This window comes from Chlorocebus sabaeus, chromosome 9 (genome assembly GCF_047675955.1).
Source record: "Chlorocebus sabaeus isolate Y175 chromosome 9, mChlSab1.0.hap1, whole genome shotgun sequence".
NCBI lineage: Eukaryota > Metazoa > Chordata > Mammalia > Primates > Cercopithecidae > Chlorocebus > Chlorocebus sabaeus.
This window is the reverse complement of record NC_132912.1, coordinates 71,116,250-71,141,807: the sequence shown is the minus strand read 5'-3', so window position 1 is coordinate 71,141,807 and position 25,558 is coordinate 71,116,250. Positions and strand designations below refer to the sequence as shown.

The following is a 25,558-nucleotide window of genomic DNA, read 5'->3' as shown; positions in this document are numbered from 1 at the left end:
TGCCTTTTTAAAAATTAAAATTAAAAAAATTTTTTTGAGACGGAGTCTTGCTGCATTGCCCAGGCTGGAGTGCAATGGCGCGATCTTGTCTCACTGCAATCTCCTCCACCTCCTGGGTTCGAGCTATTCTCCTATCTCAGTCTCCTGAGTAGCTGGTTACAGGCTTGCCCCACCATGCCCAGCTAATTTTTGTATTTTTGGTAGAGACCGGGTTTTACCACGTTGGCCAGGCTGGTCTTGAATTCCTGACCTCAAGTAATCCACTCACCTCGGCCTCTCAAAGTTCTGGGGTTACAGGCGTTAGCCACTGCTCCCGGCCTAAAATTAAAATTAAAAAATATTTTAGAGGTGCGATCTCACTATGTTGCTCAGGCTGGTCTTGATCTTTTGGATCTAAGCAATCCTCCTGCCTCGGCCTCCCAAAGTGCCAGGATACAGGCGTGAGCCACTGTGCCAGCTAGAAATGTGGCTTTTATTGTATGATCTTGCACTTGCTCCCCCATTCTCCACGCAGCAGACACACCACTCTCATCATAGTTGTAATCAGTAAAGCTGTCCCAAGGCTCACTGTGCTGTGGGATCCTGCTTGTATTTGTTTATGTGGCCCATCAGGCCCTGTGTGGTTGAGCTCTGGCCAGTCTTTCCAGGCACACCGTCTGCTCGTTCATCACAAAACCACCCTCCCTCCCCTTTGGCCTTCACACATGCCCTTGCTTGTGCCTGAGAATGCTCTCCAACTTCGCCTCTCCAGGAAGCCGTCTCTTCCATGCTTGCACCATGGCTGTCTCTCCCTGCAGACCCAGGGCACTATGATGGCAAGGGCTGCTGATGAGTGCCGCCAACCAGAGTAGGGCATGGCTTCTCTCTCCTCCCAAGGCCCATGTTTCTGGCCATTTTCTTTTTCCTTTAAAACATATATATATATATATTTATATGTGTATATATATATTTATATGTATATGTTTTATATATATAAAAAGAGCCTTCTGTGTGCAAGGCTCCATATATATATATATATATATATATATATATATATATATATTTTTTTTTTTTGGATACTGGATCTCACTTTGTCACCCAAGCTGGGGTGCAGTGGCACGATCATAGCACCCTGCAACCTCTGCTTCCCCAGCTCAAGCAATCCTCCTGCCTCAGTCTCCTGAGTAGCTGGGACTACAGGGGCGTATCACCACACCTGGCTAATTTTTGTATTTTTTTAGTGATGAGATTTCGCCATGTTGCCCAGGCTAGTCTCGAACTCCTGGCCTCAAGCAATCTGCCTGCCTTAGCCTCCCAAAGTATTGGGATTACAGGCGTGAGCCACTGCTCCTGGCCAACTGTTAATTTTTTTTTTTTTTAGAGACAGTCTCACTCTGTCACTTAGGCTGGAGTGCAGTGGTGCAATCATGGCTCAGTGCAGCCTCAACCTGTTGGGCCCAAGTGATCCTCTTGCATCAGCCTCCTGAGTAGCTGAGACTACACGTGTGCATCACCACGCTGGGCTAATTTTTATTTTTTGTAGAGACGGGGTTGTTGCCCAGGCTAGTCTCAAACTCCTGGGCTCAAATGATCCTCCTGCCTTGGCCCTGCAAAGTTCTGGGATTACAGGTGTCAGCCTCCATGTCCGGCCTCTTCTGGCAATTTCTATTCTGGCTCTTGGTGGTTTCTGATTGCCCTTCTTTGAGCTGCTTTATTGTAAAGGGAAAAAGGTGGTAGGGCTAGTGGTTAGGAGTTGGAGCAAGGATCATCCTTGGGCACAGAGAGTGTTGGCAGACACTTTGGGAGGCCTAGATGGGTGGATCACTTCAGGTCAGGAGTTCGAGACCAGCCTGGCCAACATGGTGAAACCCTGTCTCTACTAAAAATACGAAAATTAGCATGCCTGTAATCCCAGCCACTCAGGAGGCTGAGGCAGGAGAATCACTTGAACCCGGGAGTTGGAGGTTTCAGTGAGCCAAGATTGTGCCATTGCACTCCAGCCTGGGTGACAGAGACTATGTCCAAAAAAAAAAAAAAACCCGAAAAACAAACAAACAAAAAAACACCAGTGTTAAGGTATTTTCAGCCTTGTGGGGCTGTAAATCTGTCTCTCTATCCACTGGGAGCCTTCTGTGTGCAAGGCTCCATGTGAGGCACTGGGGAGGTCAAGGTGACACGCATGGAAAGCAGGGATCCAGGCCAGACCCTGCTTCCGGGTCAGTGCTGAAGGAGGGGTGATACCCAGCGTGAGGGACTTGGACATCTTCAGGAGGAAGTGACAGTTGATTTGAACTTTGAAGGTTAGGTGAGCTGGGAAGAAAAGGAAGGGCATTTCAGGTAGAGGTAACAGCAGAAGGAGGAGAGCCTGGAGCACCTACCAGGAATGGTAGAGGTGGTTTGGCCAGAGTTCAGAGCGCACAGAGCCACACCTGCAGAGGGTAGGTGCCTTGGCCTTGGGGAGGCATTGCCAGGCTTTGGGCAGAGGCATGACTTGATTAGACTGCACTTTAAGAGGCTAATGCTGCAGTGTGTAGAAGATGGGTTGGAAGGGAGAGGCTGAAGACAGACTGTTACAGTGGATGGTCATCAGCAATCCAGGCACATAGAACAGCAGAAAGAGTGGATGGTGAAACACAAGGACCTTCCTCGGTGAACTCCACAGGGACAGTGCCATCAGGACAGGTGTCTAGCCCAATGCTAGGCACCTAGCTGGTGCCCAGTGAATACTTTTTGGGAGAATAAATGCGAAGATACCATGAAGGATGAACAACTAGTGATAGCCAGTGACAACCCAGGGTGCCTGAGGTTAGCCTGGGCAGCTTGAGGAGAACGGGGAACCCAGGAAGAGGAACAGATTGGGTCAGGCCTGGTGAAGGATGGGAGTAGCCTGACTTGGAGGTACAGGGCCCATGGCCTGGCTCACAGGCCCAGCACATGTGTATGGGAGCCCAGGGGCTGTCTCCATACATTGAGGCTGGGTTTAAGGTTTCTGCGCTCTGGGCCTGCCACCATGTGTTCTCAGAAGAGTCCTAGCCTCTACCTTTCTAGAAGTCTTGCCCATGGATACCTACCAGTACTACTGTCTCATATTAATAATAATAACTGATGTTTATTTACTGTGTTCCATTTCTACCTTTCTAGAAGTCTTGCCCATGGATACTTACCAGTACTACTGTCTCATATTAATAATAATAACTGATGTTTATTGAGCACTTACTGTGTTCCAAGTGCTTCTTACTCATTTGAACTTATCCTATATGTTAGGTCCTATCTATCATCTCAGTTTTTCAGTTGAGGAAACTGAAATTCACACAGCTATTAAGCTGTGGGGCTAGCATTGAACCTAGCTGGCTGGCTCCAGAGCCCTTGTTCGTAGCCTCTCTATCATTCCCATCCCAGCGAGAGTGAGCCAGCCAATTCTCATTGAGGGAAGGAGGCTTGAGGTGTTCCTGATACTGGAGGAAACCTGCCTCCATCAAGTACTTGGGGGTTGAAGAGCAGCTTCCATGTCATATTTGAGGTTTGGAAAGGATCTTAGAGATACTGGGTTCATTTTACAGGCTAGGAACTAGGGCTCAGAGCATTTGCAAGCCTGCTCTAGGTGACATGGTTGATGGCAGTTGAATGACCTTCCACCATGCAATGTGCCAGCGTGCGTGTTCCTGTGCCTGTGGGAGCTGGCTGTCTCAGTGGGTGGGTGCCTCACCCTGCCCTGTCCTCCCCCTCGACCTCACTCTCCTTCCTTCTCATTCTCCTCCAGATTGACAAGTATCTCTATGCCATGCGGCTGTCCGATGAAACTCTCATAGATATCATGACTCGCTTCAAGAAGGAGATGAAGAATGGCCTCTCCCGGGATTTTAATCCAACAGCCACAGTCAAGATGTTGCCAACATTCGTAAGATCCATTCCCGATGGCTCTGGTAAATCTCTCACCCAGAGATTGAAACCTGAGGGCTAAATGTTGTGTGAAATCTTCCTTCGAACTTCATTTGTTCATACATTTGCTCATTCATTCATTCACCATTCCATCAGTCTGCTCTCCCATCCATCCATCCATCCATCCATCCATCCATCCATCCATCCATCCAATATGTGTCTACTGAGTATATACCATATGCCAGGCACTGGGGATACCATGGTTGGACAAGGCTGACCTGCTCTCGTTGACTTTACTGTCTAGTGGCTTGTGATACTTTAGAAAGTGTAGTGTTTATGGGTCTTGCAGATGCTGTGTGGGTTGCTCTTATGTCTTCAGAACATGAAGAACTCCAGAACAAATGAAGGGTTCATTTTAGGGAAATCTCTCCATCAGGGAATCAAAAAGCTTCCCTCTCTTCTTACCCCTGATAATAGCAATCCTAATGGACAGGTGGGTCTCAGACTTAGAGGCGGGGATTCCAGTCCCCCTTTGGACAGATTTCACAGATACAGAATTGAGGCAGCCCCCAAAACAAACAAATTCAAAGGGGAGGTAGAATTGAAAGAAAAATTTTATCCTTTCATTCTGTATCCTGTGGCTCATAGCCTGCAGTGGGGTGCTGGGGGAGGGCTCCCTGAAGATCAGCCACCGCACCTGGCTGAGTGGAGACTGGGAGGCCGCAGTCTGGCCTATTCAGTGGAAGCTGTTCTCCCTGGTGGACCTGCAGTTACTAGTTTGTGGAGGTGAATGCTGTGCTCGCTCCAGCGTGGTGCCCTCACAGGAATCCCCTGTTAGCTGTGTTCTGTGCTCTAGGGTGGGGCTTACCTGCTCTAGGCAGCAGAGGGAGGGAGAGCAGGAGGAAGTCATGTTGTGAGTACATGCCCAATGAGTACAGCCTTCACACACCCCAGGGATTTCTTCCCCGCCCTGGAGGCTCTTATTTAAACAAGTGATTTGAGGCATCTTGTATGCAGCCTGCAAAATGGACGCCAGGAAGCTGCAGCTGTTGCAGCTGACGTTCTTGAAAGATGGGCAAGTGGGAGTAGACTGGTTGCAGCAGGAAAAGACCTCTGCTGTCTGCCTGCAGTCATCCTGAATGAGATTTGGACACTGATAAAGAGGCCGTGTGCTGTTCACTGTGGCCGTGGATGGGGTCTACTTCATGCTCACATATTAGCATGTGTATCTCTGATGTAAGCCTACTCCACCTCCACCCTTTTGTTTAGGTGTTGATTACTAGCACCTACTTTTAGCTTTTTAAGAACTACTGAAGAGATTCTGGTCATCAGAGTAAATAGACTGTGGTCTACCCTGGGTGTATTCTCTTGTCTCTGGCCGGAGAAGAAAGAACTTTATATATAGTTCACTCTTGCTTTTTCTCAGACATGGATGTCACCTATAGCCAGGAGCATTGGAACCTTTCCAGGATGAGGAGAGCTCTGTGGCAGAGGCATGACTCTAACTGCTTCCAGCTGAGAGAAGAGGAAAATGGGGGGGGGAGGGGAGGGGGTATGGGCAGCGCCCAGGAGAGCACCTGCTTTGGCTTTGCTTGGGAGAGCTCAGAAGGATATCTGATCCCTGGGAGGCACCTGGCCCTGCATGACTGGCTCAGAGCAGACACAGGGGAGGAGATGCTTCGCCTCCTTCCCATTGAGCCCTGCTCTCAAGCCAGCTCAAGTCTCAGGGACCTATGTCAGCAGGGGTGCTCTCCCTCTCTCCTTCGCAAACTGTTTCCAGGATTGAGGGTCTCAAAGTGTGATCCAAGTGCAATAGAAATCCAGCCGTTTGCCATATTGGCTACTCCTCCAAATAAGGCTCAGAACTCATACTCATTTGTGAAATTTATTTTTCACCCCCTTTTAGAGATTCATATAAATGGCACCCCCCATTCCAAATATTTATGGGTGGGTTCAGTTCATGTGCCTCAGAGCCCACATTTCGCTTGGAATGGTTCCTACAACCCCGCAAAGACATAGCTGTTGATGCTAAGGACTTGGATCCTCGACCCCCAGTCCACTCCCTGCCCCTTCGTGTCATGCCGGGCTTCCGGGCTTCCATCTTCACCTCCCCCTCCCTCTGGGCTCCTTTATCATCCAAGAATCAGGAGATCCCTGGAGTAATCAGAATTTGGGCCCTCCTAATAGTAAATCCATAGTGCTGTTCCCTTTTCGAAATGTTAATCACTGCTTCAACTGTAGTAATTAGTGACAGAATTAGTGGCAATCCCAAACCACGGAGGGATAAATTGGTGCTCACCGTGGTGGAGAAATGTCTAAGTGCTGATGTGATTTCCAAGGCAGAGGGAGGAAACAAGCTTTCCTTTCTCACTGACCTTGACCCTGGTCGACTAGACACAGAGTTTCGGAACTCAACTGACTTTCCAGAAGCATTTCTGAAGACATATCTGATACATACATTCTGATACCTATCAGCCCATTTTTAATTACTTTTATTCTCTTTTGGACATTTTTTTATGGCCAGGTGAGTTTTTTTGCTTTTGATATTTTGTAGAGATAGGGTTTTGCCATGTTGCCCAGACTGGTCTCGAACTCCTAGGCTCAGGCGATCCTCCTGCCTCCCAAAGTGCTGGGATTACAGGCGTGAACCACTACACCTGGCTTGTTTGTATTTTTATTTTTCAGTTGCTCTTAAGTAATCTGTACATCATTAAAAATCCCCAGAAACCTAAAGTGGCTTTTCGCTGCTGCATATCATTTCTGAGGTAGTGGATGAATGAATAATAAAGAAGGAAACTATTGAAGCCTTTTAACACTGGTGATTTGGCTAAATAGAATTCCCTCTTCAAAGCTACTGTAGGGAGCAAGGGAAAAATCCCCTTTGCCCTCTGAATGTTGGCTGAAAAATCAGCTCACAAAAGGCAGATTAATAGGAGAAAGGGCATGCACATTTGTTAACATGCATGTGGGAGAATCACAGACTGATTACCCAAGTATCCTGGTGGGGCCCAGATACTTACATTTCCTCTTTTTTTTTTTTTTTTTTTTTTTGAGACGGAGTCTTGCTCTGTTGCCCAGACTGGAGTGCAGTGGCACGATCTCGGCTCACTACAAGCTCTGCCTCCCAGGTTCAAGTGATCCTCCTGCCTCAGTCCTCCTAAGTAGCTGGGATTATAGGCACCTGCCACCATGCCCGGCTAATTTTTGTATTTTTAGTAGAGATGGGGTTTTGCCATGTTGGCCAGGCTGGTCTCGAACTCCTGACCTCAGGTGATCCACCTGCCTCAGCCTCCCAAAATACTGGGATTACAAGTGTGAGCCACCGTGACCAGTCACATTTTCTCTTTTCAGAGGGGAGGCAGGAGACAGGGAACAGTAAATGATTACTAGGGAGAATGAAGGCATCAGGGAACAGAGATTAACCAGTACCGGTTCTCTTTGGAATTGAATAAGAGACAAATTTTTTTTTTTTCTTTTTTTGAGACAGTCTCGCTCTGTCGCCCAGGCTGCAGTGTAGTGGCACGATCTTGGCTCACTGCACCCTCCGCCTCCTGGGTTCAAACAATTCTCCTGCTTCAACTTCCTAAGTAGCTGGGATTACAGGCACGCACCACCACGCCAGGCTAATTTTTGTATTTTTAGTAGAGACGAGGTTTCACCATATTGGTCAGGCTGGTCTCAAACTCCTGACCTTGTGATCTGCCTGTCTTGGCCCCTTAAAGTGCTGGGATTACAGGCGTGAGCCACCACGCCTGGTTTAGGAACAGACATCTTTAAAAACGTCCATTCAGGTGTGGTCAGATGCTTCAGGCTTCTTTTCTGCAATAGATAATGAGATAACAGGGAGGATAAGGATAAAGTTCTCCTTGGAGGGTCTGTGTGGTCTTTATGTAGATAGGAGACAAGCATTTTCCAGCATCTGTTGATCTTTAAGGGCCTTTAGTTCAAAATACTTATTATACGAGGAAGCCATATTTTGGGGTGAAATATTGGTTTCCCTCACTACCCAGTCTCTTGGGAATTGCTTTCCCTCTGTGCCCAGCCTCCCGCATTCGCGAAGTGTCCTGTTTTTCTCCTTTTCTCATTTATACCTAAGGATATTGTAAGGACTAATTAGAAAGCTTTTGGAGGCTAAATAGGAATCGATATTTCTTGGTTTTGGCTTCATTGTTCCTAGCACAGTCTTTACCCAAAAGAGAAGTTTTTATCCAAAGGAGAAGTAAAAAAAAATATTTTCTGGAAGCTTGGATGTGCCATTATCTTTTTTCACGCAAAACAGAGCCATTTACAGTGTAGTCACGGTTATTTTGGGACCCTAAATATTCATACTACTATTTTCCAGTCAACGGAAGGAAAATATTTACCTTCTCTTCTTGCAGCATTTGGGTGGTCTCAGTTTTCCTATATGGAAAGATTGCTGGGTTATCTCAAATATTCTCTCCATCTGTGAAACCTCCTGAGTGTCTCGTGTTCTCGTCAGGTTTTTGAAGAAGATGTGGAGTTCCCATCATGCAGCTGGATTGTAGATGGGCAGGAATGCCTGTGTATCTCATGTACAGAATTAATTCATTGAGGCTGGGCACAGTGGCTCATGCCTGTAATCCCAGCACTTCGGGAGGCTGAGGCAGGTGGATCATCTGAGGTCAGGAGTTTGAGACTGGCCTGGCCAATATGGCGAAGCCCTGTCTCTACTAAAAATACAAAAATTAGCTGGGCGTGGTGGCCGGTGCCTATAATGCCAGCTACCTGGGAGGCTGAGGCACGTGAATCACTTGAACCTGGGAGGTGGAGTTGCAGTGAGCCAGAGCCGAGATCACGCCACTGCACTCCAGCCTGGGCAACAGAGACTCTGTCTCAAAAAAAAAAAAAAAAAAAAGAATCAATTCATTGAGCTGGACTCAGGCAGGCATTTCCTGCAGGCAGAGTTTTTGCTTGCCCTGTATTCCAGCACAGGCTGGTACTTGAGACACATCTGTCCTGTGTTTGTTTTCCATTATTTGCTGGTAATAATGGCTGTCATTAGAAAGTGGAGAATTGCCAGTAGCCCTTCGGATGTTTTGTTTAATGACGGTTCTCTGGAGCAGTTCTCCCGGCTTCAGTGGAAATGGGAAATGTGAGGAAAGGTCACAAGTAGGAGGCCCCAGTAGCAGGAAGGAAGGTTTGAGACCAAAGATTGAAAGAGGAAGTTGGGAGAACACCTATTACTGCAGAAAGAGGCTGAGCTTATAGCCAAAGAGAAAGGGAAATAAAAATCTAGAACACTGACTCAGTCTCTGGGTGTGCCACTCCCAAACTGTGTGACCTTGGAGAAGCCATTTAACTTCCGAGCCTCCATTTCCTCATGTGTAAAATGGCCACGGTAATCCCTGCCCCGCCTGCCTCACCAGGCTATCATCAGGATCAAATGAGAGTCTTTGGAAACTGCAAACCACCATGAGTTACGGTGGGTCATCATCATCCTCATCCGTCTTATGATATAATAACTGGCTTTGTAAGAGTTCCTTGGAAAAATCTTTCCCAACCAATGGAGCCAGTCCAAGGACCCCACCCAGCAGGCCTGAATGTGTAAGCCGAGCCCCTGCAGGAAGGATGCAGAGTTTTTCAGGATTCGCTGGCATCTCTGTGATGTTACAGGGGAAGGAGGCAGAGAAAAGGGGCAAGCCAAGGCAGGCTGTCTCACCCCCACCCCTGAGCTAGCCACACAAAATGTGGGGGAGACGACGGCAGGCTGCAGCTCCAGTCCCTCAGCAAGGCGGTGACTGGACACGACAGCTCTGAATCAGGGAGTCAACCCGAGGTAAAAGGGACTGATAGGGCCCTTTTGTTATGGAGGGCACGTGGGTATTTGGGGGATTCATTTCCTGACAAAGAATATTGAACTTGGAAACCTTCTGGTTGTAGCTGAAAGAAATCTAACTCAAATTTGTTTAAGAAAAAAAGAAAATTCTAGTTTCCTCTAACTGGGAAGTCTCACTGTGAGTTGACTTCTGTATCTAGGGATTCATCTGTCTCTTACTAGTTCAGTCAGCTCCTTTCCTGTGTGTTGGCTTCCTTCATAGGCCATCTCTCCTCTTACAGGGGTGGGGCCTACCCCTGCAGCCCTAGGCTGAGCCCTCCCCTTATAGCCAGCGATCTCTGTGCAAAGAGCAGGCCTTGCTCCCTGTGGGACCTGGGATGGTCTTGGAGAGGGCTGTGATTGACTGACTTGGGTTATGTGCCCATGCTGAACCAATCACGATGGACAAGATGGGTGACTTGGGACTCCCCTGGAGCCCATGCCTGGATCACACATTGGTACTCCTGGAGCTAGAGTGGGGATTCAGCCCTACTTCCAACCTCATAGGCGAAAAATGGAAGAGTAGTTTTCTAAAGAGATGCTAGACATCCAGAAAAGTTTATCAATTATCCATCATTCCTCAGTGTCTTTTGCCCAACAGAGTATAGGACCAGCACTTTGGGAGGCCGAGGTTGGCGGATCACGAGGTCAAGAGATCGAGACCATCCTGGCCAAAATGGTGAAACCCCGTCTCTACTAAAAATTACAAAAATTAGCTGGGCATGGTGGCACATGCCTGTAGACCCAGTTACTCGGGAGACTGAGGCAGGAGAATGGCTTGAACCCGGGAGGTGGAGGTCGCAGTGAACCAAGATTGCATAACTGCATTCCAGCCCGGGCAACAGTGTGAGACTCCGTCTCAAAAAAGCAAACAAATAAAAACATGAAATAAATAAATGTTTAGGTGAATATTAAAACAGCAAATTAAGTAAAATATTAAAATAAAAAGTACCGATCATTTCATCTCAGTGTAGTATTTGCTTTTGTGCCCCTTTTTCCTCTATGCACAAGTGGTTTATAGTTGTTTATCAGACTGAGTTTTCACTGTCTTCATTAAAGAATGAAGCAAAATAAAACCAAAGCGGGCCAGGCGCGGTGGCTCACGCCTGTAATCCCAGCACTTTGGGAGGCCAAAGTGGGCAGATCACGAGGTCAGGAGATCTAGACTATCATGGCTAACATGAAACCCCATCTCTACTAGAGGCAAAAACAACAACAACAAAAAACCCCAAAAAATTAGCCGGGCATGGTGGCTGGCGCCTGTAGTCCCAGCTACTCGGGAGGCCGAGGCAGGAGAATGGCATGAACCCAGGAGGCGGAGCTTGCAGTGAGCCGAGATTACGGCCACTGCACTCCAGCCTGGGCAACAGAGCGAGACTTCGTCTCAAAATAAATAAATAAAAATAAATAAATAAATAAATAAATAAAAGAAACCAAAGCTAGGCCAGGCACAGTGGTTCACACCTGTAATCCCAGCACTTTGGGGGGCCAAGGCGGGTGGATCACCTGAGGTCAGGAGTTCGAGACCAGCCTGGCCAATGTGGCGTCTCTACTAAAAATACAAAAATGAGCTGGACATGGTGGTGGGCCCCTGTAATCCCAGCTTCTCGGAAGGCTGAGGCAGGAGAATCGCTTGAACCCGGGAGGCGGAGGTTGCAGTGAGCTGAGATCGCGCCACTGCACTCCAGCCTGGGCAACAAGAGTGAGACTCCGTCTCAAAAACAAAAACAAAAAAAGCTATAAGGAATCGTGGAAGTTGAAGAACCCCAGAAAAGAAGTGTAGCCATTCCTGATGTGCTGAAGTCTCTCTCTCGCCCCCTCTTTCCCTGGGGATCCTTGTCCCTGAGTTCTGTCCAGGAGGCATTTTTCATTGGTTATACATTATGGCTTCGGATTCAAATGCTGACTCTACCACTTACTGGTTGTGTGTTTGGACAAGGTATCTAACCGCTCTTTACCTTTACTTGCTCATCTGTAGAGTGGGCGTCATGACAGTACTGACTTCATAGGGTTGCGAGGACTGAAAGTAAAAGGACACGTGTAAGCACTTAGTGATCGGTGCAGAAAGACTCAGTGAATGTTAGCTGATGGACGGTCAAATAAAATGTTTCTGATATTCTAGTGACTCACTCACCTGTGAGGAGCCACTTCATACTGAATTCAATTTTTTCAATTTTTTTTGAGACAAAATCTTGCTCTGTTACCCAGGCTGGAGTGCAGTGGCACGATCTCGGCTCACTACAACCTCCGCTTCCTGGGTTCAAGCGATTCTCCTGCCTCAGCCTCCTGAGTAGCTGGGATTACAGGCGCCTGCCACTACATGTATTTTTAGTAGAGACGGGGTTTCTCCATGTTAGCCAGGCTGGTCTCAAACTCCTGACCTCAAGCGATCCATCCGCCTCAGCCTCCCAAAGTGCTAGGATTACGGGCATGATCCACCGCGCCCGGCCGAATTCAATTTTTTAACCTAGTGGCGATGTAAATTACTATTGGAGTTAGGACTCCAATGGGAACCCAAAGAAAATTCTATATTGATTTGAACAATGCCACAAAGTCAGGGTCAGAATTTCCACCAAATCTATGATACCTGCTTCCCAGCATTCTCCCTTGTTCTCTCTCTTTCCTTTGGACCACAAATAATTTAAAACCAGTGGCTTCATGTGATATATACATATAATGGAATATAATCAGTTCATAAAAAGGAATGAGGTACTGATCCAGGCTACAGCATGGATGAGCCTCGAAAACCTTATGCCGGGTGGAAGAAGCCAGACACCGAGGACCTAATATTGTGTGATTCCATTTATATGAAAGGTCTGGAATAGGAGCATCTGTAGATCAGAAAGTACATTAGTGCTTGCTGGGAGATAGAGAGGTTGGGAGGAAATGGTGAATGGTTGTTAATGGGTGTGGAATTTCTTTTGGGGTGATGAAAATTTTCTAAAATTAGATAGTGGTGATGGTTGCACAACTCTGTAAATATGCTGAAAACCGCTGAATTTTTCACTTTAAAATGGGTAAAAATTGCATGCTGTGTTAATTATATCTCAGTAAAACTGTTATTAAAAAAACAACCAACTGATATGTGAAATGGTAAGAAGTATACATGTTGGTCTCTGCCCCTAGTCTCTAGCATTTAGCTTCTAAAACCCTTGTAATTTCCTGAGTGATAGAGGTGCTAGGAGAATCTTTGATCCTGGTCCTGACGCAGAGCTCCTAAATCCCTTGGAATTTCCTGGGTGATAGGAGAGTGTCTTTTGTCCCTTGGTGGGCCCCTGGATAGCCTCAGGATGGGGGTGGTTGCCAGGGAAACCAACCATGTGATCAGAGGGTTGCCGTCAACCCCAACCCCCATGCCGCCTCCAGGGAGGGAGAGAGCCTGAAAATAGAGCGAATAAACCAATGGTTGATGATTTAATCAATCACAACTCTGTAATGGTGCTTCTACAGAAACCTGAAACAGGCTAGGTATGATGGCTCATGCCTGTAATCCCAGCATTTTGGGAGGCCCAGGCGGGTGGATCGCTTGAGCCTAAGAGTTTGAGACTAGCTTGGGCAACATGGTGAAACCCTGTCACTACACAAAATACAAAAAAGTTAGCCAGGTGTGGTGGCACATGCTGGTAGTTCCAGCTACTCGGGAGGTTGAGGTGGGAGGATCGCTTGAGCTCTGGAGGTTGAGGCTGCAGTAAGCTGTGATCATGCAGCTGCACTGCACTCCAGCCTGGGTGAAAGAGTGAGACCCTGTCTCAAAGAACAAACAAACAAACAAACAAAACCAAAAAAAAAAAAAAAGCAAAAAGAAAAAAACCTAAAATGACTGAGTTCTGGTAGCTTCTGGCTAGCTGAACACATGGAGGTTCCTGGGTGCCACATCTGGAGAGGGCATGGAAGCTCCTGCCCTTTCTCCCATGCCCCTCCCTGTGCATCTCTTCCATCCAGTTCTTCATCTGTATTTATTGTAATATCCTTTATAGTAAATATGTAAATGTAAGTGGAGTGTTTTTCTGGGTCTGTGAACTTCTCTAGCAAACTAATGGAACCCAAGAAGGGGGTTGTAGGAACCCCGATTTATAGTGGTGAGCACAGGCCACAACCTGTGCTTGTGACTGGTGTCTGAATTTGCGGGGGAGGGCAGCCTCGTGTGAACGAGCCCTCAACCTGTGGGATATGATGCTGTCTCCAGGTAGCTAGTGAAAGAATTGAATTGAATTAGAGAGCATGGAGCTGGTGTTCACTGGAGAATTCACTGCAGAATTACTTGCTTGGTGTGTGGGGAAAAACCCACATGCATCCAGGGTCTCAGGTGTGTTCTGTGTTGTGGTGAGTAGAGAAAAGGAAAAACATACTCTGGTTTTTCCTCTGTGTGTATCTCACATGATAGCATAACTGCTTTGTGCTTAATAAACAGCAAGCAGGGGTGCTGTGTTAGTCCGTTTTCGTACTGTTACAAATAACTGCCTAAGACTGGGTAATTTATAAAGGAAAGAAGTTTAGTTGACTCACAGTTCAGCATGGTTGGGGAGGCCTCAGGAAACTTACGATCATGGTGGAAGGAGAAAATGCATCTTCCTCACAGGTGACAGGAAGGAGAAGTGCTGAGTGAAGGGGGAAGAGCTCTTTGTAAAACCATAAGATCTCGTGAGAACCCACTCATTATCACGAGAACAGCATGGGGAAACCACCTCCATAATTCAGTTACCTTCACCTGGTCTCTTTCTTGATATGTGGGCATTATGGGGGTTACAACTCAAGATGAGATTTGGGTGGGGACACAAAGCCTAACCATTCAAGTTGCCTTGAATGAATGAATGGACCACCAGTCCCTGTGGCCAGGCAGGTACCGAGCATTTGCTGAGCTGTCCTGGGTGCCAAGGACAGAGAATCCCAAACTGTGGTCTTTCCCTCAAGGAACTTGAGAAAGAAGTTAGGAACAGGCTGGGCGCAGTGGCTCACGCCTGTAATCCCAGCACTTTGGGAGGCCAAGGCAGGTGGATCACCTGAGGTCAGGAGTTTGAGACCAGCCTGACTAACATGGCAAAACCCCATCTCTACTACAGAATACAAAAATTAGCCAGGCACGGTGGTGGGCACCTATAATCCTAGATACTCGAGAGGCTGAGGCAGGAGAATCACTTGAACCCGGGAGGCAGAGGTTGCAGTGAGCCAAGATCACGCCATTGCACTCCAGCCTGGGCAACAGAGCAAGACTCCCTCTCAAAAAGAAAAAAAAAAAAAGATAGGAACAGTGACATTCAATGTGAGAATTCCTTGGTTTGTTATTTATTTCTTTATACCTTCATTAATTCCACAAGTATTTGCTCAGTTTTTACCTACATTCCAAACACCATTGTAAGTTCCAGAAATGTAGCATTGTCAGGGCTTATAGCTGGTTAGAATCAAATACAAAATAAGTCAGCTTTATAAAAGAGAACTCTCTCTGTTAAAAACAGAAAGCAAACCTTATTTTGTGTTAAAAGTCAAAAGCTCAAGGGACCCAGAATAGCCAAAGCAATCATGAAAAGAAGAACAAAGTTGAAGGAATTTCACTGCCAATTTCAAATTTTTCAGCAAAGCAACAGTAATCAAGACATGGTGGTACTGTCATGAAGGTGGACATGTAGACTAATGGAACAGAATAGAGAGTTCAGAAATAAATGCATACAGGCTGAGTGTGGTGGCTCACGCTTATAATCCTAGTGCTTTGGGAGGCCGAGGCTGGTGGATCACCTGAGGTCAGGAGTTTGAGACCATCCTGGACAACATGGTGAAACCCCGTCTCTACTAAAAATACAAAATAATTAGCCAGATGTGGTGGCACATCCCTGTAATCCTAGCTACTTGGGAGACTAAGGCATGAGAATTGCTTGAACCCGGGAGGTGGAGGTTGCAGTGAGCCGAGATCACGCCAGTGCATTCCAGCCTGGGTAACAGAGTGAGACTTCATTTCAAAAATAAAATAAAATAAAATAAATGCATATATTACGGTCAGTTGATTTTTGACAAGAGTGCTAGGACTATTCAATGAGGGAAAGAATAGTCCTTTCAGCAAATGGTGCTGGGACACTGGATATCCACATGCAAAAGAATGAAGTTTGACCTACACCTCATACCATGTACAAAATTAACTTGAAGTGGATCAAATACCTAAATGTGGGAGCTAAAACTAATAAAACTCTTAGATCGAAATACAGGTGTGAATCTTTGTGACCTTGGATTTGGCAATAGAGTCTTAGCTACAACTCCAAAAGCGCAAACAATAAAAGAAAAAACACAGAAAATTGGACTTCATCAAAATTTAAAACTTGGCCAGGCGTGGTGGCTCATGCGTGTAATCCCAGCACTTTGGGAGGCCAAGCAAGAGGATGACTTGAGCCAGTTTGAGACCAGCCTGGGCAACACAGTGAGACCTTGTCTCCACAAAAAATAAAAAATTAGCCAGGTGTGGTCATATGCCTATAGTCCCAGCTACTTGGGAGGCTGAGGTTGGAGGATTTCTTGAGTCCAGGAGGTCAAGGGTGCAGTGAGCCATGATTGCACCATTGTACTCCAGCTTGGGCAACAGAGTAAGACCCTGTCTCAAACACAACAACAACAAAAAATAAAAACATTTGTCTGCAAAGGATACCATGAAAAAAAGAAAAGACAATCCGCAGAATGGGAGAAAATATTTGCCGGTCGTATGTCTGATAAAGGATTTATATCTAGAACATTAAAAAAAAAACTTTTACAACTCAACACATAAAAGACAAATGAGGCCGGGTGCGGTGACTCACGCCTGTAATCCCAACACTTTGGGAGGCCAAGGCGGGCGGATCACGAGGTCAGGAGTTCGAATAAATGAACAATAAAATGTATTATATCCATAGAGTGTAACAGCCATTAAAAGGGATAAAGTCTCATATGCACTATAACATGATGAACCTTAAAAACATTTTGCTGAGTGAAATGAGCCAGTCATACAAGGTCATATACTGTATAATTTCTTTCTTCTTTGTGTTTTTGAGACAGGGTCTCACTCTGTCACCCAGGCTGGCGTGCAGTGGTGTGATCTCAGCCCACTGCAACCTCTGTCTCTTGGGCTCAAGCGATTCTCCTACTTCAGTCTCCGAGTAGCTGGGATTATAGGCACACACCATCATGCCCATCTAATCTTTCTTTGTATTTTTGGTAGAGACAGGGACTCACCATATTACCCAGGTTGGTCTCAAACTCCTGAGCTCAAGCGATCCACCCGCCTCAGCCTCCCAAAGTGCTAGGATTACAGGCATGAGCCGCCACGCCTGGCCACTGTATGATTTCATTGATATGAAATGTCCAGAAGAGGTAAATCTATAATAACAGAAAATAGATTAGTGGTTGCCTAGGGATGGAGAAGGATGAGGGGCTTGGGAGTTGATAGTTAAAGGGTACAGAGTTTCTTTCTGAAATTATGAAAATGTTATAAAACGGGCTGTGCAGATGGTTGCATAAATCCGAATATGCTGAAAACTATTGAATGGTATACTTTAAATGGATGAATTTTATGGTATGTGAATTAAATTTCAATAATGCTGTTACATAAGATATAATAATAAAGATATTTGCCTACCTAGGAAAATGAGATACCCCAAAGCAGTCTAGTATTTACTGCCATAGGATTAAGGGCTTGGTGGATCATGGGCTCTGGAAGGCAGGGGTGGCTGTCACCTCTGGCAAGATAGATATTAGGACAGTGGGGATGTCACCTTAGCATCACGAGTGAAACAGATCTGAACTGATTTTTCTGGGAGCATCGTGAGGGTAGCTAATGAGATGAAGGGTACAGAATGTTTGGTTGTGGCTTAATGGTTGGAACTTTGCCCATGGCCACCTGCCTTTGCTGTCTGGTGGTCTCGGTGTACAGTCTTGCTCTCTCCCCGTGAAGCCCACCCCTGTGCTGTACATGTTGCTCCCGAGGGAGGTAACTATAGCAGGCCAGTACTTTGGCCACTGGTACTTTTATGTGACCAAGAGGGAATTCTGTTAAAAGCACCCTCTGGGTGGAAACGACCCAAGAGTCCATCGATAGATGAAAGGATAAACAAAATATAGTGGATCCATACAATAGAATATTATTCAGTCTTAACAAGGAATGAGGCCGGGTGTGGTGGCTCACGTCTGTAATTCCAGCACTTTGGGAGGCCAAGACGGGTAGATCACCTGAGGTCAGGAGTTAGAGTGGCCAGGCCAACATAGTGAAGCTCTGTCTCTACTAAAAATAAAAAATTAGGCTAGGCATGCTTGCGGATGCCTGTAATCCCAGCTACTTGGGAAGCCGAGGCAGGAGAATCACTTGAACCTGGGAGGCGGAGGTTGCAGTGAGCTGAGATCATGCCACTGCACTCCAGCCTGGGTAACAAGAGTGAAGCTCTGCCTCCAAAAAAAAAAAAAAAAAAAAAGAAAAGAAAAGAAAAGAAAAGAAAAAAGGAATGAAATTCTGTTGGGGGCAGGGTGGCTCATACCTGCCTATAGTTCCTGTTACTTGAGAGGCTGAAGGGGGAGGATCTTGGGAGCCCAGGAGCTTGAGACTGCAGTACGCTTTGATCACACCACTATACTCTAGCCCAGGTGACAGAGCAAGACCCTGTCTCTATTAGCTTTTTAAAAAAGGGTAAAATTCTTAAAATATGGATGAACCTTGAAAACATTACGCTAAGAGGAATAAGCCGGTCACAAAAAGACAAATAACTGTGATTCTTCTTGTATGAAATATCCAGAATAGGCAAGTTCATAGAGACAGAGAGTAGAATCATGGATGCTGGGGCCTGACAGTGAGGGCAAATGGAAGTTATTGCTTAATGGTTATAGAGTTTGTGTTGGGGTGATGAAAAAGTTTTGAAAATAGTGGTGATGGTTGCACAACATTGTGAATGTACTTAATGCTACTGAATTGTGCACCTGAAAATGGTTGCAGTGGTAAATTTTATGCTATGTGTATTTTACCACAATGATAAAACACAACCCTGTGGAGTGAGTGGAGGCCTGGAGTAATTGATGTCAGAGCTGACATGCAGAGACCCAAGGCACTGGGTGGACCTCAGATGTAGGGCTTTGTCTCAGTTGAAATGCTGTGTGATTTTTTATTTCTGCATAGCAGTGCTGTTTTTGAAATAGGTTAAGAAACTAGAGAAACATGGGGTGGGAATTTGTACTTAATTCAGTACTTCCATTCCCCTATAGTCAGAAGGAAGAGACTGGGATTGCTTGAAGCTATTTCTGTCTAAGGACTCCATGGTAGGATAGGGTTTCTCTTGCCTACTCTGCGTATATGGCAGTGGTTGGATGAAGTTTGCATGATTGCTGCTTTCTGGCTGATAACAGCATGTGGCAGGGGGAGGCAGGCAGGGCCTATGCCCTGCCAGGAAGCGGGCATGGTATGTGGCTTCCCCTTAACATTTGAATCTGATGTGATACCTGTTGTCGCCCTAAACAGAAAAGGGAGATTTCATTGCCCTGGATCTTGGTGGGTCTTCCTTTCGAATTCTGCGGGTGCAAGTGAATCATGAGAAAAACCAGAATGTTCACATGGAGTCCGAGGTTTATGACACCCCAGAGAACATCGTGCACGGCAGTGGAAGCCAGGTGGGTCCCTGCTCCCTCCGGGTCACCCCATTGGACCAGCATCCCCTCGGTTACCTACAGGAACCAGGCCTCAAAGCACTGGCATCCCCAGCCCCTGGAAGAGGCTTGCTGGAAAGAGTCTGCCATAGATGCATATGTAAAAGGACTCCTGGGCAGAGGATGTGACAGCCTGCGTGGGGGCTCTGCTTAAACAGAGGCCCTCTGTCTGGGTAAACTGATGTAGTAGAAGTGGGCTGCTTGGACTTGCAGAGTCTGGGTTTGAGGAGGGAGGTCCTGCAGCTCTGTTGGGTAAATGCACTCATTCCCTGTGGATCCTGGGGTCAGTTCCCCAGTGCAGTTTTAGCAGAGCCCCAGGTGAAAATGCCCCTTTTTCCTGGTCATTGGCCTCACCCACTTACTGGAGGCCCAGGCCTTGTAGGGTATAACTATGGCCTTGTCGGGCAGGATTGAGGGCTCACGGCTCTGGGCTATTTGGGGGCTTCTTGTTACCTAATTTAGAATAGCATTGTTCAAGCCCTTGACACAGAAAGCAGAAGAAGCAGGGAAATCCCAGTCTCCTCCTTTCACACTCCTGTTGGCGCTTCCCACGCTGGGCCCCCAGGAAGGGCTGCCCCTCCTCACTGCCCTTCCTCCCTCCCCAAGGGGCTGTGGGCATGCCTATGAAGGGCCTGTTCACTTGCTCCCTCCTGTCTGGGTAGGGGGAGTGGTGGGTCTGTAGCTCGCTGAGGACCCTGTGATCAGGGCTCAGGCAGCCCACTGCAGGTTTTCAGTCATTTCTGGGTCCCTAAGCCCATCGTGGGGCAGGGGTGCACTCCTCTTCTCTCCTGTAGGTGTTCTGGCTCCTCCAGTCTGGCTCGTCTCCTGAGTTGTGGCTGCTGTCCAGCATATGTACTCAGAGCTGGCCAAATGTTTGCTTTAAGGAGGGTGTGCTCACCGCAAGGTTCATGACTAAGATCTCCAGGGTACTCTTTTGTTCTGGGGTGGACTTTGAGATGAGACCCTGGAGCCTTCTCCTCTTGACTCTGCTTTGCTGTTAAGTTTCTGTGGGTGGAACCTGGAGCAATCCACCAAGCCTTTTCTTTGTCCAGGAGACAAGGGCTAATCCTGGCTGACCTGCTCCCTGGGGTTTTGGTTCAGAGCCCTTCAGATTATGTCACAGTGAGTGTCACAGTTGACACTGTCACTAGAGCAGGTGAGCCACTTTATAGAAGGCCACCAAAACTGGGTGCATCACTACTGGATGGCCCTGCCCAAGGGCTCCCCTGCTGCTCCTCTGTTACTGGGCTGCAGAGACTGGCCCATCCATCTGGTGCCTACACAAAGGCTGCCAGCTGGTAGGTCTCTTGACCATGTCCAGTTGGCTGCTGTGTTGCTCCTCCTTGCAGGTGGCTGGCAGCCCAGGGTTTGGCATCCTGCACTTTCTGTTTGGAACCCACACTGGCCTATCACTCTCCGTTTCCCATGGTCCTTGGGTTTAGCTACCTAAGCCTGGTGCATTCACCACTGAGACTCACCCTGTGCTGCAAACATTTCCTGTGTGTTTTGCAAACATTGCCTGTGTGTTTTGGCTTGACCTTTAGGAGCTAGGTTTGTTAATTAAGGGAGTACCCTCACCTTCTTACCACTGCCCCCTTCATCTCTCCCAGCCTCTGTCCCTGTCGCCCTCTTTTCTCAGTCCTAGAATCACTTTATTTCCTACTGTCTCTGTTTCTTCCTCTGCTCCTTTTAAGCAGCCTGGAAAGAGGATGATGACGATAATGATGACAATGTAGTACCATTATAGCAAATTCTTTTTTGTTTTTTTTTTTTAGTTTTTGAGACAGTTTCACTCTTGTTGCCCAGGCTGGAGTGTAGTGGCGAAATCTCGGCTCACCAACTTCCGCCTCCTGGGTTTAAGCGATTCTCCTGCCTCAGCCTCCTGAGTAGTTGGAGTTAGCGTGCACCACCACACCTGGCTAATTTTGTATTTTTAGTAGAGATGAGGTTTCTCCATGTTGGTCAGGCTGATCTCGAACTGCCTGTTCAGGTGTGAGCCACCGCACCCAGCCCAGAGCACTTTTAAGCTTTAATAAATTCAGAAGCACAAATGAAACATTCTTAAAATATCACTTACTTAGTTTTGGGACTTTTGAATGATAAATGTTTAAGTTTTTGTATTAGCCATCGTTTGCCATATTTAATGAGAGTGACCAAGTATTTTTATTTTAAATTATTAAAAAAAAATTTTTTTAAAGATGGGGACTTGCCAGGTTGCCCAGGCAGATCTCAAACTCCTGGACTCAAGCGATCCTCCCACTTTAGCCTCCCAAAGTGCTGGATTATAGACGTGAGCCACTGCGCCTGACCATAGTCTGTGTATTTTTCAAATAAAGAGTATGTTGTCAGGAAAGAAGAGAAAATAATGTTTTTTTTTAAGACACTAAAGCTTTGAGTTCAGAGAGGTTAGGTAACTTTTTTTCCTAGTTGATTGCAGACATAGCTTAGCCTAGGGTGGGTCGCTTCCTGCCTCTTTGGGCAGGCTTGTCACCCTGGATCACCAGCATTCCAGAAACAGCCTTTCTTTCTCAATGGAGCACTCTGGGGAGTTGTGTTTGGCGTAGATCCAGGAACTGGTGACAGGTCCCATTCAGGGGAATCCATTTCTGCAGGCTGAGTTCTCCCAGGCGCCTCCCTGCTTCTTCCAGAGGCAGCCTTCCCTCCACCCGGCCTTCTCTTCTGAGTCTGCAGGAGAGTCTGGAGCCTCCGAATGCAGATGGCCTGGGGCGTGAGGAGTAACTTAGTAATGAGTTTATATCAGTCTGCAATGTAGGTCACAGGAAGCTTAGCCGGCTTCTCTGGGGAGGGTCATGTGTCAACTCAGCCTAAGATGCCAGCTGCTCTGAAGCCTGAGTAGTAGTGACTCAGGGATAGAAGGTCCTACATTAAAATTGACCAGGTTTTCTTTTACTCTGGCAACAAAGTCCGACTTTAGAGCTGGCTTGTGGGGGAATCTGGGGAAAGATGGGAACAGCAGCAGTGACTTCTGGCCCCCTCACGAGGCCCTGCAAGTAAAGGCTTCAGGCAGATGACCTTGCCTGGGAGTTCGGGCTGGGGCCACTTTGTGTGACTATGGTTTGGCTCTTCCAAGACAGCCTTCTTCTGGGGTCCAAAAAGCTCTATGGCTGTGTCACTGCCATGTGTAAGGGAGTCTAGTGTCATGAGAGTCATGCGAAAGAGACAAGGGGTTAGCTAGATTGTGGCATGGCTGCCAAAAGTGTGTGTGTGTGTGTGTGTGTGTGTGTATATATATGCTCAGGTTGGATTACTAGAGGCAGAGAGATAAAGAAGGGAGGTTCTTAGTTCTACTAACCACTCCTCTGGTTAGAACACACAGAATATTATCTTCTGTTCTGGTTATATTTTGAGACAGGGTCTCACTCTGCTGCCCAGGCTGGAGTGCAGTGGTGTGATCATGGCTCACTGCAACCTTGACCTCCTGGGCTCAGGGGATCCTCTCATCTCAGCCTCCCAAGTAGTTAGGACTACAGGCAAGTGCCACCATGCCTGGCTAATTTTTAAGCTTTTTGTAGAGAGGAGGTCTCACTATGTTGCCCAGGCTGGTGTCAAACTCCTGGGCTCAAGTGATCTTCCTGCCTTGGCCTCCTGAAGTGTTGGGATTACAGACATAAGCCACCATGCCTGGCTCCGGTTATATTTTAGAGATCCAAAAAGATTACCTTAGAGGTGGTGAGCCTCTCTTCATGGGCAGTATTCATGTAGAAGCTAAGGAACCAGTGTTCCAGGCTCTTTCTAGCTGATTCCTAAGATATGTATGCACCTAATAAGTCATAGATAATGTTATAGTGCAGGCAAGCTTAGGTTACAATGCAGGAGATAAGTTGTGATATATTCATACCAAGGAATACTGTGTGGTAATGAGAATGAACAGTTGGCAAAGACACTCAACTCCGTGGATGACTGTCATCCACATAGTGTCGAGTGAAAGAACACAGATGTCAAAGAGCACACACGGTCTCATTTCCCTTTAGACACACCAGAAAAACAGGCAGATGTAATTGAGGGTGATAGACGTCGGGGCAGCTGGCAGTTGCCCTTGGACTGGGTGGTAGCAGTAGTGACTGCAGGGGCAGAAGGGGGCGTCTTACAGGTGTTTCTCCATCTTGTGTTTCTCCGTCTGGGTGCTGGTTACATGGATGGCTACAGCGAACTCCACACTCCAAAAGACGTGTGTACTTTTTGGGGTATGCATAAGATACTTCGGTAAAAAGTAACATTATGATAGTCTGGATTGTTAAGTCACTCCAGTGGGCTAGAGGCTGTGGAATTGCCCTTGGAGTTTCTGAAATTTTCAGAGAGCATGGCTTCGGGTGGGGCGGGAAGGCCACTCCACCTGGATGACTGAAGAGACCCGTGACCTGTGCGTTGTGAAGGCATAGCTGGTTTTCTGTTATTTTTCCATTTTTCTCAGTTCCCAGATGTTGCATATTAGTGACCACTGAAAGGCCAGTTCTGTTTGAAGGCTTTGAATTGCTTCCTAAGAGCTGTACTTGCCCACAAGGCAGCTTTTGAAAAGTGACTCTTCTCTGCATTCACACACAGCATGGCTTTTCAGACAGGGCCACCAGGTCCCATGAGTACAAGCACTTTGGGTAGATGTATTCCTTTCTGTGTGTGTGGGAGGGAATGGTTTATATTTTTCTGTGAAATGCTAAGCCTGCTTTGGGGCCCCCTGACTGCTCTCTCATGTTTCCTTCAGCTTTTTGATCATGTTGCTGAGTGCCTGGGAGATTTCATGGAGAAAAGGAAGATCAAGGACAAGAAGTTACCTGTGGGATTCACATTTTCTTTTCCTTGCCAACAATCCAAAATAGATGAGGTAAGGATGTTCTGGGATTATTAGGCTCTGCAGATGCCCTGGGTTGAAAAAGCTAACAAGCCCTTTGCTCCACAACTTTTCTCTGTTGCTGGCAGAATGGTTTGCATGTCTGGTATTTTTAAAGAAATATTTGCAGAAGTTAGTGTGGTATCATGATATAGTGTTTACTTTTTCACTTACTTTAGTTATTTATGTATTTTTGGAGACAAATCATGGTATTTTTGGCCACCAGGTACACAGAAGCATTTATTAATCTTAAGCAAGCAAAGGAAAATAAAGTAGGTTTAATGGTGGTGGAGAGAGGCGGGAAAGCTCTTTGCCAGAATTGCATGGCGTGATGTTTACCTGGAAACTGCCCTGGTTATTGCAAATATGCTCAGAGCCCTGTCCCTCAGGTGCCAGGGCTGCCTCTCCGTAGTGGAACTGGTCAGTGGCTCCAGTCCCAGAGATGACCTTGGTGACCTCCGAGGTGACTTGTACCCACCTTGCTGTTTGTCATCTATTTGTTTTTTCATTCATTCATTCATTCATTCATTCATTCATTCATTCAGCAAGGATGGACCCTGACCTACCATATGATAACACTGAACCTCAGCACTGCAGGAATACAAAATAAATACATGCAGCCTTGTTTTTTTTTTTTACATGGAGAGATAGAAACACACACATACCACAAACACAAACCACCCATGAATAAACTTCTAATAATACGAATTCTGGGGTTGAGTGCAGTGGTTCATGCCTGTAATCCCAGCACTTTGGGAGGCTGAAGCAGAAGGATCACTTAAGCCCAGGAGTTCAACACCAGCCTGGGCAATCTGTACAAAAAGTTAGCTGTGTGTGTTGGCATGTGCCTGTAGTCCCAGTGATGTGGGAGAAGCTTAGGAGATTGAGGCTGCTGTGAGCCATGGTTGTGCCACTGCACTCCAGCATGGGGGACAGAGTGAGACCTTGTCTTTTTTTTTTTTTTTTTGAGACAGAGTCTCCCTGTCTTGCCCAGGCTGGAGTGCAATGGCACGATCTCGGCTCACTGCAACCTCTACCTCCCAGGTTCAAGCCATTCTACTGCCTCAGCCTCCTGAGTAGCTGGGATTACAGGTGTGCACCACCACGCCTGGCTAATTTTGGTATTTTTAATAGAGATGGGGGTTTCACCATGTTGGTCAGGCTGGTCTTGAACTCCTGACCTCGTGATCCTCCCGCCTCAGCCTCCCAAAGTGCTATGATTACAGATGTGAACCACCGTGCCCAGCCTGAGACCTTGTCTTAAAAACAAGAAAAAAAAAAAAAGAATTCTGATATTTAACTATTCAGGGCCCCTCTTGTTGCCCAGTCTGGGGTGCAATGGTGCAATCTTGGTTCACTGCAACCTCCGCCTCCTGGGT

At 46.8% G+C, this 25,558-nt stretch overlaps 1 protein-coding gene across 2 annotated transcripts in view; it reads left to right on the top strand.

Annotated features, from left to right (window-relative positions):
- HK1 (hexokinase 1) overlaps positions 1-25,558 on the top strand; it is an 87,147-nt gene that overhangs the window by 25,168 nt on the left and 36,421 nt on the right. For both annotated transcript variants that reach the window (XM_007963221.2, XM_007963222.3), the window contains exons 2-4: positions 3,740-3,902; positions 19,149-19,297; positions 24,054-24,173. In XM_007963221.2, the coding sequence (XP_007961412.1) occupies positions 3,740-3,902; positions 19,149-19,297; positions 24,054-24,173 (432 nt within the window). The remainder of the gene's footprint in view (positions 1-3,739; positions 3,903-19,148; positions 19,298-24,053; positions 24,174-25,558) is intronic.